The following is a 16,254-nucleotide window of genomic DNA, read 5'->3' as shown; positions in this document are numbered from 1 at the left end:
ACAAAGGTAATAAATGTGTAATACAATTTTAAATACTCCATGACAAGCATATGTATAATCTCAATTTATGTGGAGATATGTCAAAACCATCGAATTTAGTAGTTACATTAGGTTGTTTAACGGTAGCTTGCTTTAATACTTCGAATTTTTTCTTAAAGATATGGCTGAAAATACTACTAATACTAATATGAATAAATGCAAAGAGATAATAAATTGCAGTTAATTATATTAATATTAAATTAATTTTAATGTCCACTGGTGTACATAGGTGTATTCGTTAACATAAGTTACTTCTTACAAAATAAATGATCAAATAATATTTAGAAAATCAAACTCAATAATTTCTAAAAGGTAATTTTATAGTTTCTACGCAATTATCGTCATATATTCTTAGAAGAACTATTTGTTCTAAATGTTAAGTTTACTTAAGATGTTAAACATTAAATGTGTATAACTGTACTTTTACACGAGTGTGTTTCAAATTCATAAATTAATAGACAAATTATAAAATAATATATAAAATTAAATATTGTTTTACTATTTTCGTCTGAAATTAACTAATATATATTCAAAAATTAATTAATTGTGCAACGTTTCTTTGGTTTGCTTTTCATTTTATTTAACGACCTTTACTTCAATTTATTACGCTTCCGAAAAATATAGCAAATGAAATCGGGCGCATTTTCAGTAATTTTCCTTTAGCATCCTAACTATCTAAATAAATATTTGCCGGGTGAAAACATTCCCTAAGTTTTCGCAAGTTCAAGCGATATTTTTTCGCTCTATTGACCTGTCTAGTCCGTTGCTGGACGTCTAAGCTGCACTTAATTATGCAACTCTAATTAAAAGTAAACAAACCTAAAAACTTCCCCATAACATGGCCGAAAAAAAAGAGACAAGAACGGACATTTAACTTCGGATAACATAATGGTAACAAAACTCTGAAGCACGAACGCGAAATTAATTAACGAACGTTCCTTTTGTGGATTTTAAAGCTTTTTCTTGAAAGCTCCGTTCGGGTTGGCGAACGCAAAAAAAGCTACCGCCCCCATTATTACATTTTACGTTGCACTAAATGGCACGAAAAACAAACGCGGGTGCTGGCTGGATTGCATGATAGCGCTGCATTTCTGACGGCTGTCTGATAACGGACTCCGGGGCTATCGATGCTCGAATCGTCAATTTCCCTTTTAAAATGATTGTTTGCATTTCTCTCTCTTTATTAATATCACTCTAATATATCCACATATTTTAAAAAACGTAGGAGTAATTATTACATCTATATTATATTTAAAGTTTTTTGTACATAGGTCAACAAGATGTTTAATGTCCTGATGTTATTGCCTTCCATAATATGTAAATTGGTTTTCAGAATCAGACAATATTTTCCTTCTTATTTCATTCTAGTTAAAAGGAAACATAATGCTTTCCGATTAGTACGAAAACGTAACCAGCCTGTTAAAATCGTTAGGTTGTTAAACGTACGCAAAATTATTCTAAACATTAGTTATAATTAATAGGTCAACTGAAAAGTCCCCGGCTTGACGAATAGACGGCGCTACTAGAATTAAATCCATATGTTTTTCAGTTAGCAAGGCTAGCCCTTAAACGATGGGTGTATAAATTTGACAGCTGTCGGATCAGTAGTTTGTGAATTATAGTATTTTGAATGAAGCAGCTTTTGTTATTCTGAGAAAAGTGGATAAAAAGAATTTCGCGTGTTGCTAAAATATTGCTTTTTGAAGGAAAAAATACATTTGAAGCAAAAACTTGGCTTTATGCCGAGTTTCTGGATACTGCCTCAGGAAATTCAACCATCAAGGATTAGTATGCTATGTTTAAATGTGGTAAAATGAGCACCGAAGTTGGTGAACGAATTGGACGTCCAGAAGTGGTTGTTATCGACGAAAACATTTAGAAAATCAACAAAATGATTTTGAATGAGCGTGAATTGAAATTCAATAAGATAGCACTCTAAAGATAACGGTGAGTTGATGATTCGGAGCAGGCGAATTCGGATCATTTCACTCCGAAGTCCGATCGATAGTCATCCGAGTGGACCGCACACGATGAACCCGCTCCAAAGCGTGGGAAAACGCAACAGTCGGCTCGGAAGGTTATGGCGTCTGTATTTTGAGATGCGCATGGAATAAGTTTCATTGACTACCTCGAAAAAGGAAGGACCATCAACAGCGACTACTTCATAGCGTTATTGAACTGTTTGAAGGACGAAATCGCCGAGAAACGGCCGAATTTGAAGAAAGAGAAAGTGCTGCTTTACCAAGACAATGCAACGTGTCAAAAATCCATGATTTAGGCTTCGAATTGCTTTCTCATCCACTGTATTCTCCAGATCTGGCCCCAGCGACTATTTCCTGTTCTCAGATCTCAAAAGAATGCTCTCTGGCAAGAAATTTACGTCGAATGATGAGGTGATCGAGGAAACTGAGCCCTATTTTGAAGCAAAAAAGTCGTACTACAAAAATGGTATAGAAAAGTTGGAGGTTCGCTATAATCAGTGTATCACCCTTAAAGGGAATTATGTTGAATAAAAAAAAAATTTGCCCAAAAAAATGTGTTAGGGTTAGTTAATATGGTAGACCGGAGACTTTTCAATTGATCTGTTACTAGAGGTTATAAACCGGCAAACCTTATTTTACTGCTTTAATTATTTTAATAAATTTTAAATCGCTGCGTAAGATACCATATTACTTTGATTGAAAACGCCGAAAACAGTTGACAGTCGGGGTCACAATCTGAATACGTCTTTAATAAGTTAATGAAAGCCTCTTTTTGTCTGTAAATTCCATTAGAAAAGTAAATATTGATGATATTGAAGTTACTGCAATTTTATTGAAAGATTATAGCGTATTGGTGCCTGAATATTAATATGGGTATTGTGACTAACATCGCTTACAAAATGAAGAGTAATACCTTAGATTCAGCCAAGAAAACCCATCTATATACGAAGTGGGTGACGAATCTTGACCATCTTGGCTGTATTCGAGATAAAATACACGAAATGTATTAGAAAAGTGATTTTATCGATATAAACATAATTTAATAAAATTATTTCAAAGAAAATTGTTAGCCTGGCAAGTAAACATAAAAGAGTCGGGGACATCTTTTTGAGACATGTAAGACATCCCTTCAACACTCTTACGAGACATATAATTTAAATACTGTAAAAATAACCCTCTATGAGGATGGAGTCTAATGGAACTTCCAGACATTGCCTTAAAAATAATTCAATTTTTGAAGACGTACAATACAATCAAGGAAGATTTTGTTTATTAGCTAGGCTGGTTACCCTTTGCTTTTAAAGCAGTTCTTTGCGGAGTAGATTGGTACAATGTCCGAATAGTGTCTAACGGAATGTTGTTTCATTGTTGCACCAAAACGTGCATCAATTGCTCTTAACACGTATTAAGTAATCTATGGAAATAAAATATTTCCAGTTTAGTTTTCGAAACCACCAGTCAACAATATTATATAATATCTTATTATATAATATTTTTGTATATAACATATACGTAATATTATAAAATATATATCATATTAAGTAACATTATGGGTCAGTTAAGATAGAATTTTAATTTCTAAGTATTATAAAGGTGAGATTCATTTTATTTATAGTAATTATGATTAACGTACTTAGCGAATAAGTGGCATCGTTATTTAGCTGTAGCATTAATGACATCTTAATATTATCAGGTTATATTTTGAAGCCACCACTCAATAATTAACTAAGTACACAGACTAACAGCGATTGTTCAATAGACATTTGAATAAAATAAATATCACCCTACAATATTTCAGGACGTCTCATAAGCCTAGGACCGAGTATATCATTTGGAACCAATCTACAATATGATTGCCAAAGGGTAACTACTGTCAAATGTTAGAGATACATAATTTCTATAGAAAATTTAGAGCCTGAAAGGATATTCTCAGCATTTGGACGACTGTTCTATTCGCCCTGCATTACCGCGATCCCAACAACAAAAGAAATAGTACTTGGAACATTTCCCAGTGATATAGTTATTTGGCAAAAAATGTCACCGTGAACCCAAGACTGCAGAAAACGTATACTAGCAGTCAACAAAATCTACAAATCTACTAGATCTTGGAATATACGCGTGAAAAATATCGCATTTCAACGAAATGATACAGACCTGGACAGATCCCCGATTTCTCAAGAAGAATCAGTTAAATACCTCGGCGTCCTTAGACAAAAGGCAGAACATAACTCTACCGGTTAGCCAGAATTTATCATCAACTTGCATAAAATAAAAAAATTTAGTTTATCACTCAATCATAAAGCCAAGTTGGACTTATGGGGTTGAACTAAAATACCAAACCAACCAGTAATCGAATGCTAACAAATCAAAGTTCTACTATTAATTACCAATGCTTATCTACGAAACCAACGAAGAGCTGCACTATTGCCAACATTTTTTATCCAAGATTTTACCTTAAAACCTGAAATATAATTACTAAATCACAGAAATACCAGAATGGTGGAAGCGATACCAGCCACTGGATAACACAAGAAAGAAATCAGAAGATTAAAGCGAACCGAACCACACGCACTTAGAGTCTGTTCAAAAATTATTTTGTACATACACCATTTAAATTTGTGAGATCAGAACGTAGCAATGTTGCTGCATCCACTCTGGGTTTTGTTTTAGTTTGGCTTAGACATACAATAAAATTCTAATCTAAATAATATAATTGAACAATAACGTTATCACATATAATTTATTTTAACATTATAGTACATCTAAAAATACAGTTAATTATACTCCTATCACTATTACTTTCAAGAATTTTGCATACGTCTCAAAATCGGACGACTTTGTTTATGCGTTCAAACTTATCAGACTGCATTGTGTATCTTTTTAACTAGAATAAATAGAATGAAAAGGAAAATATTGTCTGGTTCTAAAACGAATTTACAAATTTCCGCGGGCAATACATTAAACATCTTGATGACGTATGTACAGAAAAACTTTAAATAGGCTATATATAGTATATAAGTGTACATTTATTTTATTATAATTTGGTAAATATGTACATATGTCATCTGATAAGAATGCATCAAATTAAGTACATATTTCGCGAACTGACAACTGGAAAAATATGTGTGTGAATGACCGAATGACAAATGGCTTCAACGACGAACCCAGGGTGCTTCGATTCTATTTTCCGTCGATCGTAACGCTCACTTTTTTTGTTCACTCTTTCTCGGGTTAGATTTTCGCCTGGTGTATGATGCGATATATTTCCGCGAGTGCTTTTTTATGTATAAATTTTTCACTTTGGCCTGAAACAAATGAACGCTATTTATTCCCATCAACCTTCGCGCATTTCCCCGAAAATTTATGACTTCTTCATTGTTTGTTATTATTTTATTTCGGTTTTATTTCTGGTTATAAAAATTCATTTTTCAATTTTTACTTTCATTTGTTCCTGCCGTTGGACTGGTTTATCCATTTCTGCATATGCCAGTCGAATATATTTGACACGGAATCGTCTTATATAAAACTTGGGAACATTTCATAACGCCAAAATTACGTTCGCAAATCGCTCCAAAGACTTGCTGGATTTATTTAAATGAATTTCATCCAGTGTTATATATGATGATATAACACATTTTTTGAGTATAGTTTATTTTAGTTGTAACACATTATAGCATGTAATTTTCAGCCTTCAAAATTTACCAAATTTTTAGTATTATTATAAGATGAGATATAAAGATCTGACGCAATACGCGCCAACGTATGAAGAGAAAGTTATTAATTTATAGTCAAAAATTTGGTATTAGAAAATCATCTTGATATTAGGAATGCCTATGCCAACATTTGATATAATAATGATATGGACTTGAACCTTGAATATAATTGAACAAATCTCATAAAATTATTGGAAACCTAAGAAGGTTAATGTGATAAGTAAGTATTACGTCATTCGCCGTTACACTGCATACTCAATGCAATCTAATTCATATGGGGTGTGGCAAATAATTATTACAATGGGCACGAAGGTCCAATAGGATGTACAAGTCAGAACTGTTTGGATATTTGGAAAGAAGCGTTGCCTACAGTAACACCTTTAGTCTGGATAAACACAATCTAACACACAGAAATTTACAAAAGGTGAAATAATGAAATATTATTAGATGGATTGGAAATTGACAATTAAGTTATTGACTTGAATGGTTGACTCAGAAATTGACGGGGAATGAATCAAACCTTCCGAAAATATCGGTGTGATAAAAATTAATTATATTTCTTCCACATTTCTTAGAAGTCTAACGGGGAGTATTTTTCAATAGAAAATCGAAATCGCTTGAAAAGAAATAAGTTAGAACAATCCGTATCGTTAAGTGTTCATTTTTTTATGTTTTACTCGCATATTAGTATCGAGTAAACTAATATAATCAGCAAATATGGCCGATGTTACTCTTTAATATTTAGGCGTATCACCGATAGGGAGCAAGTACAGTGTCGGTCTAAAAATAGCTTGGATACCTTTCCTCGTGGTATAAATTATTAATAATGTCAATATAAGACGAGATATATCAATCTGACGCAAAACGCGTAAACGTATGAAGGGAAATTTATTAATTTATAGTCAACTTATACTTTTGGAATTAGAATCAACTTGATATTAGGAATGCCAATGCCAAGGCTTGATATAATAATGCTAAAGTTAGAAGCATAAAAAAGAAGGAGATAAATTAGGAAGAAAAAGATGGGAGTTCTACGATAGATTAATAATATTAGTTTATATTACTTTTGTCCGAAAATAATTCCCAAAATAACAGTGAAATCGCTTCACGAAAATTTATGACGTCACAACGTTGCCGCATCAACTTTGACTTTTAGTTTATTTGTCTTTGATATGTAGCAAAATTATAATGTATACAAAATGGTGAAAAAAAATAATGTTATCAAACATAATTTATATTAACATTGTAAAACATCTAGTGTATATATTTCGAGTACCTCGGAATATATCTTAATGGCAGGTTAAATTAATAACATGATGTAATGGTAATGGTTAGTCGGAAAATACTCTCAACTCGACCTAAAATTAAAGAGATTGGCTTATCAGTCAATCATAAAGCCAATTTGGACCTATGGGATGCAAATATGGAGTTGAACGTGGAATCAATAAAATTATTGGACAACATGCAGGAAAACAGATGATTGAAGCGAACCAAACCACACGAACCTATTTATTATATAAGTAGTTTATTTATTAGTTTTATTTTAATTTGTGAAATACATACTGATGTATTAATCCCGTACTCGCCTTGCATGTGTATTAATGTAGGTACAACAGAACAGTAGTATTGATAGCAGAAGTTTTACTAAGTATATCTAATGTAATATGTAATTAACAAAAGTAAATATATTTCCAGTGACATAGTGGTGAGTGGTTGTTTTATAATATTTACATTGAACTCTTTTCTACACCACCTATGAAGAAGAGTTCTAAACCCAATTACATTATCTAGTGGTATCCTCTTGAGGTCTAATCCATCTAGATGACCATTTTGTGTCGAAGTAATGTACTTTATTTTTATTGGAGAACATATGTACCTGCTTACGTTAGTTCTTGTTTCCTCCGTTGCTGTGTTTCCATCTCACGTTTCTTTTACAAGCCACTCTGGTACTACTTGTGTAAATTTTTCTTGCATAATTTTACTGATTTCCGCTGTATCATCTGATTAAGTTACTACATTTCCTATAATATATTTACCTATGATCTGTAAAAGAGTTAGTATCCATTCACCCCTCATACACTACAACAAGATGCTCACGAATACTCTAAACAATTACACACCTATTTAAGCACACAAATTTAAAGTCACTTTCACTATCAGAATCACTCTTTAATTACACTACTGTTATATATTATATATTTGTAATATAGCACTATGTTGTTAAATTTTAATATATCGAACTTTTGTGTCTGATGGACTGACGGAGGTCATCCAATCCGAAGATGCTATTATAGACAATACTTCTTTCCTTAAGTCGAAACAGAGCTTCATTGTATATCCCTCGCGACCAGTACGTTTATAATAATAATTCTTTATCACTGTGGCCATATTTTTCTGCCATCTGAAATATTGTGTATTTTTTTTCAGGTTAGTTTCTAGAAAAAACTAAATTGCATAGAATGTAAAAATTTAATTTATAACTCCCAAGTGACAAATAGATCTCCATCAAATAGTAATTCTTTGAATATTCCTAAGTTCTTCCTCTGATTCTGCTTCTCTTATTAACACTTTACCCTGAAAAAAAATTGTTTTAATGATGATTGTAACACAATATCGAAAAAACCCGTTTCGCATATGGACGGTTTCTTCTTGGTGAATTATTGTCTATTGCCTATGCCAATATTCATTGTAGATACACACACATACTAAAAAATATTACCAAGAAAACCTTCGCAGCTTGGAAATTAGACATGTTTTAAACTATAATAATGTTCTGTAATAAAAAACAAACAATTTTCAATTAGTGAAGACGTCGTTTTCACCTGGACCTTGTAAAGTAAACAATTTTTGCTAAATATCTATTTTTTTAATCTAAAATCAATTGTCTCAGATACAGAGAAGATTTCCACGAAATTTCAAGTAAATCCTTTAAGTAGTAATCAAAAATTCAATAGTCGAAAAAGGCGTTTAATTTTTCCGACAACCTAATGTAGATAATGGTTCTTATTATTCACATTTGAATAATCGGCAATCGCTGATTCATACATTAGCTAACATTTTGGAGTTAATTCCACTGAGTAAACTTTGTTTGATCATTAGACGATTGTTTAAAAACTAACAGTTCGGAAGACCAAGTTTAGTTTGCTTTGGTAGAAAATATAGAAGCATCACTAATTTCATAGCTTTCAAACTTCTAAAAAAACGATATCAGCTAACTAATTAACCATTTCACTTGATTATTCTTGGTTCAACGGGTATATGTCTTGGAATAAGGTTAGTTGTTGTTTTGAGCTTGTTATTGTAATTGAATATATACCAATCTAATTATATCTAGAGCCGGCTTCAGCTTATGTTGGTGAGTGTAATTGTAAATGTCCTTATAGATAATAGTGGAAAATCCGACAAGGAATAACCATCCCTGTCATGCCAATAATCAGGCTGGATAATACCGGACGTCTTCTGGTATGGTCTCTAAGTTGGTAGATGACCAGTCAGTAGGCTTATGCCAAGGACCGTGGTTCGTAGAACACGTTAAACTGTTGGTCCAGTCCAGATAAATCTTCGTTAATAAAATATTTTAAAAACCTATCTGAGTTTAGTTGCTAAATTTCACAAAAGTCGGTGTAACTCGGAAAATAATTTTGATCTTAAGATCATAAGATTTATAAATATGCAAAAAATTATTTAACACCAAAATATAAAATTACTTTCAACAGGTAATTGTTATAGATTGACTGACTTCTACCTTTCTACTGACATATAAATAATTTGTTTAGAATATCTTAAGGTCCTTTCAAACCCGACGCCTTCACCATTTTATCGATTTAAAGTCTGTTTTTGTTAGATTTATAATTTTTATTGTTAAATATGACTCTAGAAATATTAGAATGTAAATTTATTCAGATAATTTTAAACTTGTACAATATAATATATAGATATATTAAGAGTATACACTTTTTTCAATTTTACAGGAGTGTTATTAGAGAATATTTGAAATAAGACATTTAAGAAATTGCAAGCAATGTTAACTTATGGTACTACATTATTAGTAAATTGTCATTAATAGTAATCTACAAATAATCCCTAATTTTTTACTTTTAGTTCATTTTATTTATATCTCTACATCATCATTATATAAATCATCATTTTAAATCATTCGCCATTTTGTCAAATAAAATATTTGAAGATTATCAAAGAGTTAATATAATAATAATTTTATTATTGTCACTAAAATTAAATGATTTGGAGAAATAAAACAATAGAAATCGAGATATGTATAAAATTCGTTTTATTTTTATAATCAAAAAATTACAAAATAATTTCCTTATATATCCTTACAATACAACACTTTTATATACAAAACATATACCTATAATATTTTTAGTATTTTACAAAATTTCAACTAACAGAATTGAGCAATCATTGTCATCAAACACATTAAGATAGTCCTAATTATTTATTTAAATAAATTACAGTTAAAATGTCTCGTTTTGTTTACTATCAAACATAGGTACTCCTGAGACAGCATTATTTTCTTTTTTGTTACCGAGTCGTCTCAATACTGTTATGGAATCGATTAATTATACTCCATTAATAAATCTAAAATAACTGATTTGTATTCGTCGTGAGATCAACAGAAAAATTATCTCTTGAATACAAAAGTACCATTTAAAGCTATGTCATCGTTATTATATATTGAACAATACCATCTTTTTTATAAAACCTCTTTTTTACATCTATTCTGATACTCTTTTTAGGTGCTAAATAACAAGTAAGGGGTTATAACCAGTTAGTAAATACAATCTATTATTTAACTTCATAATTGTGGTAATTAGTTGATCATAATTCCGAAATATGCGTAATGATATTTTCAGTGAATCAACAATGATTGAACTAAGTATAAGGTCAATAATGCAACTTTTTATAATGTTTTGTTTAGATCGTATTAACCAGGTATATCCCCTTAATGTAATCGTATCAAATCGACGTTTATTAAAATCGTACAACAATATACAAGTAGTTTATTTACATAACCATAAGAGCTAAAAGACGATGTTTTGTTTCATGATGTACCACCGGAATCAGACGTGTTTCCTCCATTGCCGGTTGATGCTTCTGGACTATTTCCCGAATTGTGACAGTGTGTACAATGCAAACACACGCTGCAGGAACCTAGCTTCTTGGCAAGGATCGAACGTAGTTTCAGGGCGGGTCCCAGTTTCATGCCAATGGTGTTCGTTAGATGTTCCTCGGTCAACAACGGAAGACCGCTACCATCGATTCTTTGATCACGAAAATTCTGAAAAAAAAATGAGAATTATAAATTTGATCAAGTAAGTTCTGAAAGAATATTTTATGATTAAAATTAAAATTGATATTGTAATGTATTCATAGTTGGTTGCTTTGAGCTTCCGATAGATGGCAGAACTACTAGATCGATATTTCTTACATTACGATGTTCTTGCCGAGATTATAGATGGAGACTGCCCCGTAAGTTCGAAAAGGCGTACTTATATATTCGTGGTTAGATTCGTTCGATATTAGTCGAAACATGTATCTATATTGAGATTAATGGCCACGTTACAATCAGAAAAGTAGATTCATGTATATTATAGAGAAAATAATTATTTATTCTATATTATATTATAATTTTATTCTTATTGGAGTAATGAAATAAGAATAATTGTAAAAAATCTAGGTCAACTAGCAAGGGACATGCCAAAGCCATATATTAGCATTTCCACAAGTGGTTTTCAGAGGGCGCTATATCTGTAAGCTGGGTGAGAGAAGATGCCTTTACGTCTGTTACTCGCTATTGTTAGTATTTTTTGAAACGCAGTATCCACTTTTCATCATCAGCTACAATACGCATACATACTTTTCTTTTTTACAAAACAAATAATGAACCAGCGATGTTGAAACATTTTGAAATAGTATTTACTGCTAATTCTAGTTATCGCACTAGCCATATTTTCTTCTTTTCCCAGCGCCTTTGTCGGAAACGGAATATCTGGAGAGTTCTCTGCGAATTTGTTTGAGCTAGGTTTTTCCTCTAAGCCTTGCAATTTATTGTTTTCGAAGTTTATTTCACCTTCTTTGTCAGTGATCTCAAGATTACCACAGTTAAGTGGCTAAAACCGAAACTGACAATTGGGTTACGATGGCAGTATCATCATAAAATTCTAATAGAATTTAATAAGCCAAAAATCTGTCAAACTCTGTAAAATCTAATTTTATATATTTATAAGAAGACCCATTTGTCCCCCATTAAGCAATATTTTGATAGTAAATCATATGTATAACCTTATTAGAAGAACTGACGAAAAAATATTAGATACGAGAACAGCAAAATATCAGACGAATCTATGTTTGGTAAATAAAAGGGTTGTGATTTTGCATTGATTAATTTATGAGCTCTGACTGGCTCTAAAGCCGAAGCTTTTGATCAGATGACAACACTTCTTAACATTTTGTCTTGCATCAATACCATAACGATAGACCCAAATTTTATATGATCAAATGCGCTTTTGTTCTAATGTATACTAAATAGGAATATGGATCTCCGAAACATCCAAAAAATAACAATTCATTGGAACAATTATTTTTTTACAAAATTAGGCGTTTCTTGTATTCGATAAGACCGTTAGACAATGTTCACATACCATCCGCGTACAATAACACCCACTGGTCGTCAGAACGCCCTTGGCTAGGTCGAGAACGACAAAAATTCGTTCACCCGGTTCTAAACCCGGTAATATTTATTCTAATTAAATGAATCTAGGCATGCGCGAACCACTGATTTAAGCGCGTTGTATTGGGAGTTTATTTAAATTAAGCAGCAACAACAATGAGTCGTGAAAAAAATGTTATTCTGTAAACAGACCTTTGTAGGACGTTACTGGTATGCGAACGTGGGCCAGAAGAATCAAATTCGTTTGCATTTTTGAACGTCGTCTGTTTTTCGAAAGGGTATACGTATCTAGTTAAATAAGAGTTTTCTGTGTTAGTTTTGAAGATGAATAATTTTTATTTATATAATGGATTCCTTAAGAAAGCACAGCTGTTGAAGTTTATGGATATGACTGCATAACGCAGAACAGTGTGAAGGTTGGTTTTAAGATGATGACAAGAAGTTTTTTTATAATATCTTTATTAGATACGCTTAGTACAATTTTAATTATAAATTAATTGATTGCTACTGTTCTGTTGTACTTGCACTAATATACAAGCAAGACGAGTGCAAGAAAATTCATCAATATGTATTATTCATTTATAAAATTATAATAACTTATAGCTATAGCTTACACTAAAGGTATACACTTTATATAAATTCGTATGGTTTGGTTCACTTCAATCTCCTGATATCCTGCGTGCTCTCCAGCAGTTGTATTGCTTCCACGTTAGTATGATTTAGTAATCTTCTTTCGTGTTTCAAGGCGACATCTTGGATAACTTCGCAAATCCATTTGATTGCCAGGTCATCGTGCAGTTCTTCGTTGGTTACGTAGCAATAGGCATTGATAATCAATCGAAGAACCTTGTTTTGGCAGCGTTGGATGACTAGTTGATTTGAATTTTTAGTGCAACCCCATATTTGTACCCCATAGGTCCAAGTTGGCTTTATGATTGTCTTATAAATCAACCACTTTGATTTTAGATCAAGTCGAGAGAATATTCCGACTAACTAGTATGGTTGTTTTATTTTGATTCTAATGTGTTTTGCTTTTTGTCTAACATAGGGTTTCCAATTTAATGTACCGTCAAGATGGATTCCGGGGTATTTAGCTGATTCTGCTTGAGGAATCGGGCATCTATTGAGTCATGTAATTAAGTTTTTATTATTTTGCCGCAATGCAAAATTAACGTGGATAGTTTTTTAATTTTTTGATAATTAAGTTGAATTTTCCAATCTTTCGTCATTTGCAGATTTAGTACTTTTTCTACAGCCATAGGCAGAGATATGTCGTTTGCCATAATAATTGTGTCGTCAACAAAGTTTCCAAGTAGTGTTTCTTTTGTTGTTGGAATGTCAGCAGTGTAGAGCAGATATAGGAGAAGTCCTAAGAAGCTACCTTGTTGAACTTCAGCCGAAATAGTTTTAAATGTTCAGAACGCCATTTCGTGCGATACTCTAAATTTTCTTCCAAAAAGATATGACTCCAGCAATTGACAATAGTTACGCGGTAACAATTTGCTCATCTTACAGATTAATACCAAATGCCAAACCCGATCAAAACCTTGTGAAATATCCTGGAATATTGCAGGGCTGTATTTCTTTTCCTCAAACGGCAAGACGTTTGATGTTGAGAGGCTTTGAGTTGCTTTGAGTTATTTGTTGCATTAGTTGCAATGTTTTATAATGCAATTATTCACTTTTTAAAAAGCATTTATTGAGATGTAGGTTTGGCAACGATCCCATCATCGATCCATATTCGCTCTTCGATGTGAACAAAGTGTGATCAAACAATGACCTTTGATCTATTGATTGCTACTGTTGATCAATCTTGGAACTAAATGTTATGAAAATTTCGACATCAAAATCAACAATGTTAAATCGTTGCTGCCAAAGGCGGAATTTCAAATATAACGTAGTAGCGTCACCATAGATTTCTAATAGTGTTGATGTTATGATGATCTTCGCAGGAAAGTAAGTTAATAAATACCTAATATATAGAATATAATGTACAGATTACTTTCTCTTCAATATCTTGCCGAATTTTCATATATCGAATTAAATCGTAACTGTTTGATACTTAACCATTATAGCAATTACTTAGATTAAATAATTACACTATATTACTATGATTGTTGAATAATCTGGTAGAACTTGGTTAAGACCTACTCAAGGATGATCACAATTTTGGCTCAAGAAAAAAAAGACTAATTGGATAACTATCAAATTGAGGGTCCCCTGAGCATCCATGATGATAAGACGACTGATCTCTCAAGAAAATACGTCTTTATAACAAAATTTGACCAAGTTATTCAAATTCCCCGATGAAAAGAAAAAGTAAAGGAATCTTTATTTTAAAATTTAACTTCAATCTAGGTATGATTTCATTTTTCTTAATCACTTTATCTGGTTTTTCGATATTTAGTAACAAATTCTACACTTTGGGGAGATAATAAAAACATAATAGAAACGTATCAATGGAACAAAATGAATCACTTATTTCAATGGCGTCATGATTTTATGTTAATTTGACCAGTAGAAGTATATTTGGTAATGTATACAATCGAAAGGTATATTTTGCAGCTTTATTATAATACTTGTTACCCATCATCCGACTAGAATCATCAACATTGAGGCCTGAGACCCGGAGTTATTACAGTTTTGATCATTATGTCAGTGTCGAGCAAAACAATCATGACTTAGTCGTTATAAACACTGATATTAAACATAAATATTTCTGATGGATACTAATATTATTGTTTAATTTGAGAAGTTTTGGTTTCTCACATATTCGACAAATTTGATGAAACGATACCAATTTTTCTTCGATTAAAGTATAAATCGAGATTTTTGAGAAAAACGTAAAAGCTAAATGCTTAAACTAAAAGTAGGGGATAACATTATTACATTTAATGAATTATATCATTTTTTTTTCCTTTATTTGTTCTGTGTCATAACAGTCTGTTACGGAACAGTAAGCCACTATGTTGTCCATCTTCTAAACTGTTTGTTATTGTATTTTTTATACTGGGTGTAGCCCCCATCCCTTTATATGAATTGTTGCTAAGACTGGGGATGTCACTGAAGCCTCACCTGCCGTTATTTTTGGTTACTTAACTTAAAAAACCATAAGGAAGGCGATACAATAATATTCCTGTGCAGAAAATTTGCCAAGAAAGCAACGGTTTTCTTAAGAACCATAATTGGATGGACATTCACCCGCAACTTAGGATTCACACAGATATTTTATAGGGCGTGGAATAACTTGTCGGACAAGCAACTTCCACGGTTTGGTGGAACGTACACAATTTTCCATCTCAGAATATATAAATTAATTTTAATGGATTTCAAACCAATAATTTTACTGAATTTAAAAGTCTTCCTGATGACTAAACTGATGTGTAACCAACTTCATGCTGAAGACTCACTGACATATTTCACTCTTCAGTATGTGTCATTAAAACACAGCTGATGCTGTGTAAAGCCTATGGCAACCGTGCTCTATTGACTTCAACATGCGAATACTGATTTCAACTTTTTAAAAATGGAAAAGTGGTAGATTTGACACCGAAGGCGTACTCGGCAGCCAAAAAGAATATGAAGACATTACTCGATGAAACCATGAGTGAGGATTCGTATTAACTACAATAGATGCCTTCAACCCGAGCAATGCACGAAAGATGTGCTAAGACGAAACAATGTTATTCTTCAGAAATGATAATTCTCGACCACATGTGGAAAAACCGGTGACAATATACTTCAAGATTTTGAGATGGGAAGTGCTACCTTTGCGCCCTCTGATTCCGACTTATTCCGACATGAGCCGTGACGCTTCACTTCTTATGAA

General features: G+C 32.2%; 1 protein-coding gene across 3 annotated transcripts in view; it reads right to left on the bottom strand.

Annotated features, from left to right (window-relative positions):
* Window positions 1–9,998: 9,998 nt before the first annotated feature.
* The window catches only part of Samuel (SAM-motif ubiquitously expressed punctatedly localized protein), a 334,669-nt gene continuing 328,413 nt past the window's right edge, over window positions 9,999–16,254 (bottom strand). For all 3 annotated transcript variants that reach the window (XM_076402021.1, XM_076402030.1, XM_076402040.1), the window contains one exon: window positions 9,999–11,033. In XM_076402021.1, coding sequence (XP_076258136.1) covers window positions 10,797–11,033 — 237 coding nt within the window. In that variant the 3' untranslated portion in view covers window positions 9,999–10,796. The remainder of the gene's footprint in view (window positions 11,034–16,254) is intronic.

The sequence above is a fragment of the Rhynchophorus ferrugineus genome, unplaced genomic scaffold (genome assembly GCF_030347505.1).
Source record: "Rhynchophorus ferrugineus isolate W39M unplaced genomic scaffold, kcgeb_rfMv2 rfM1, whole genome shotgun sequence".
In the NCBI taxonomy this organism is placed as follows: Eukaryota; Metazoa; Arthropoda; class Insecta; order Coleoptera; family Curculionidae; genus Rhynchophorus; species Rhynchophorus ferrugineus.
Note: the sequence above shows the minus strand (reverse complement) of the source record. Positions and strands in the feature narration are given on the sequence as shown.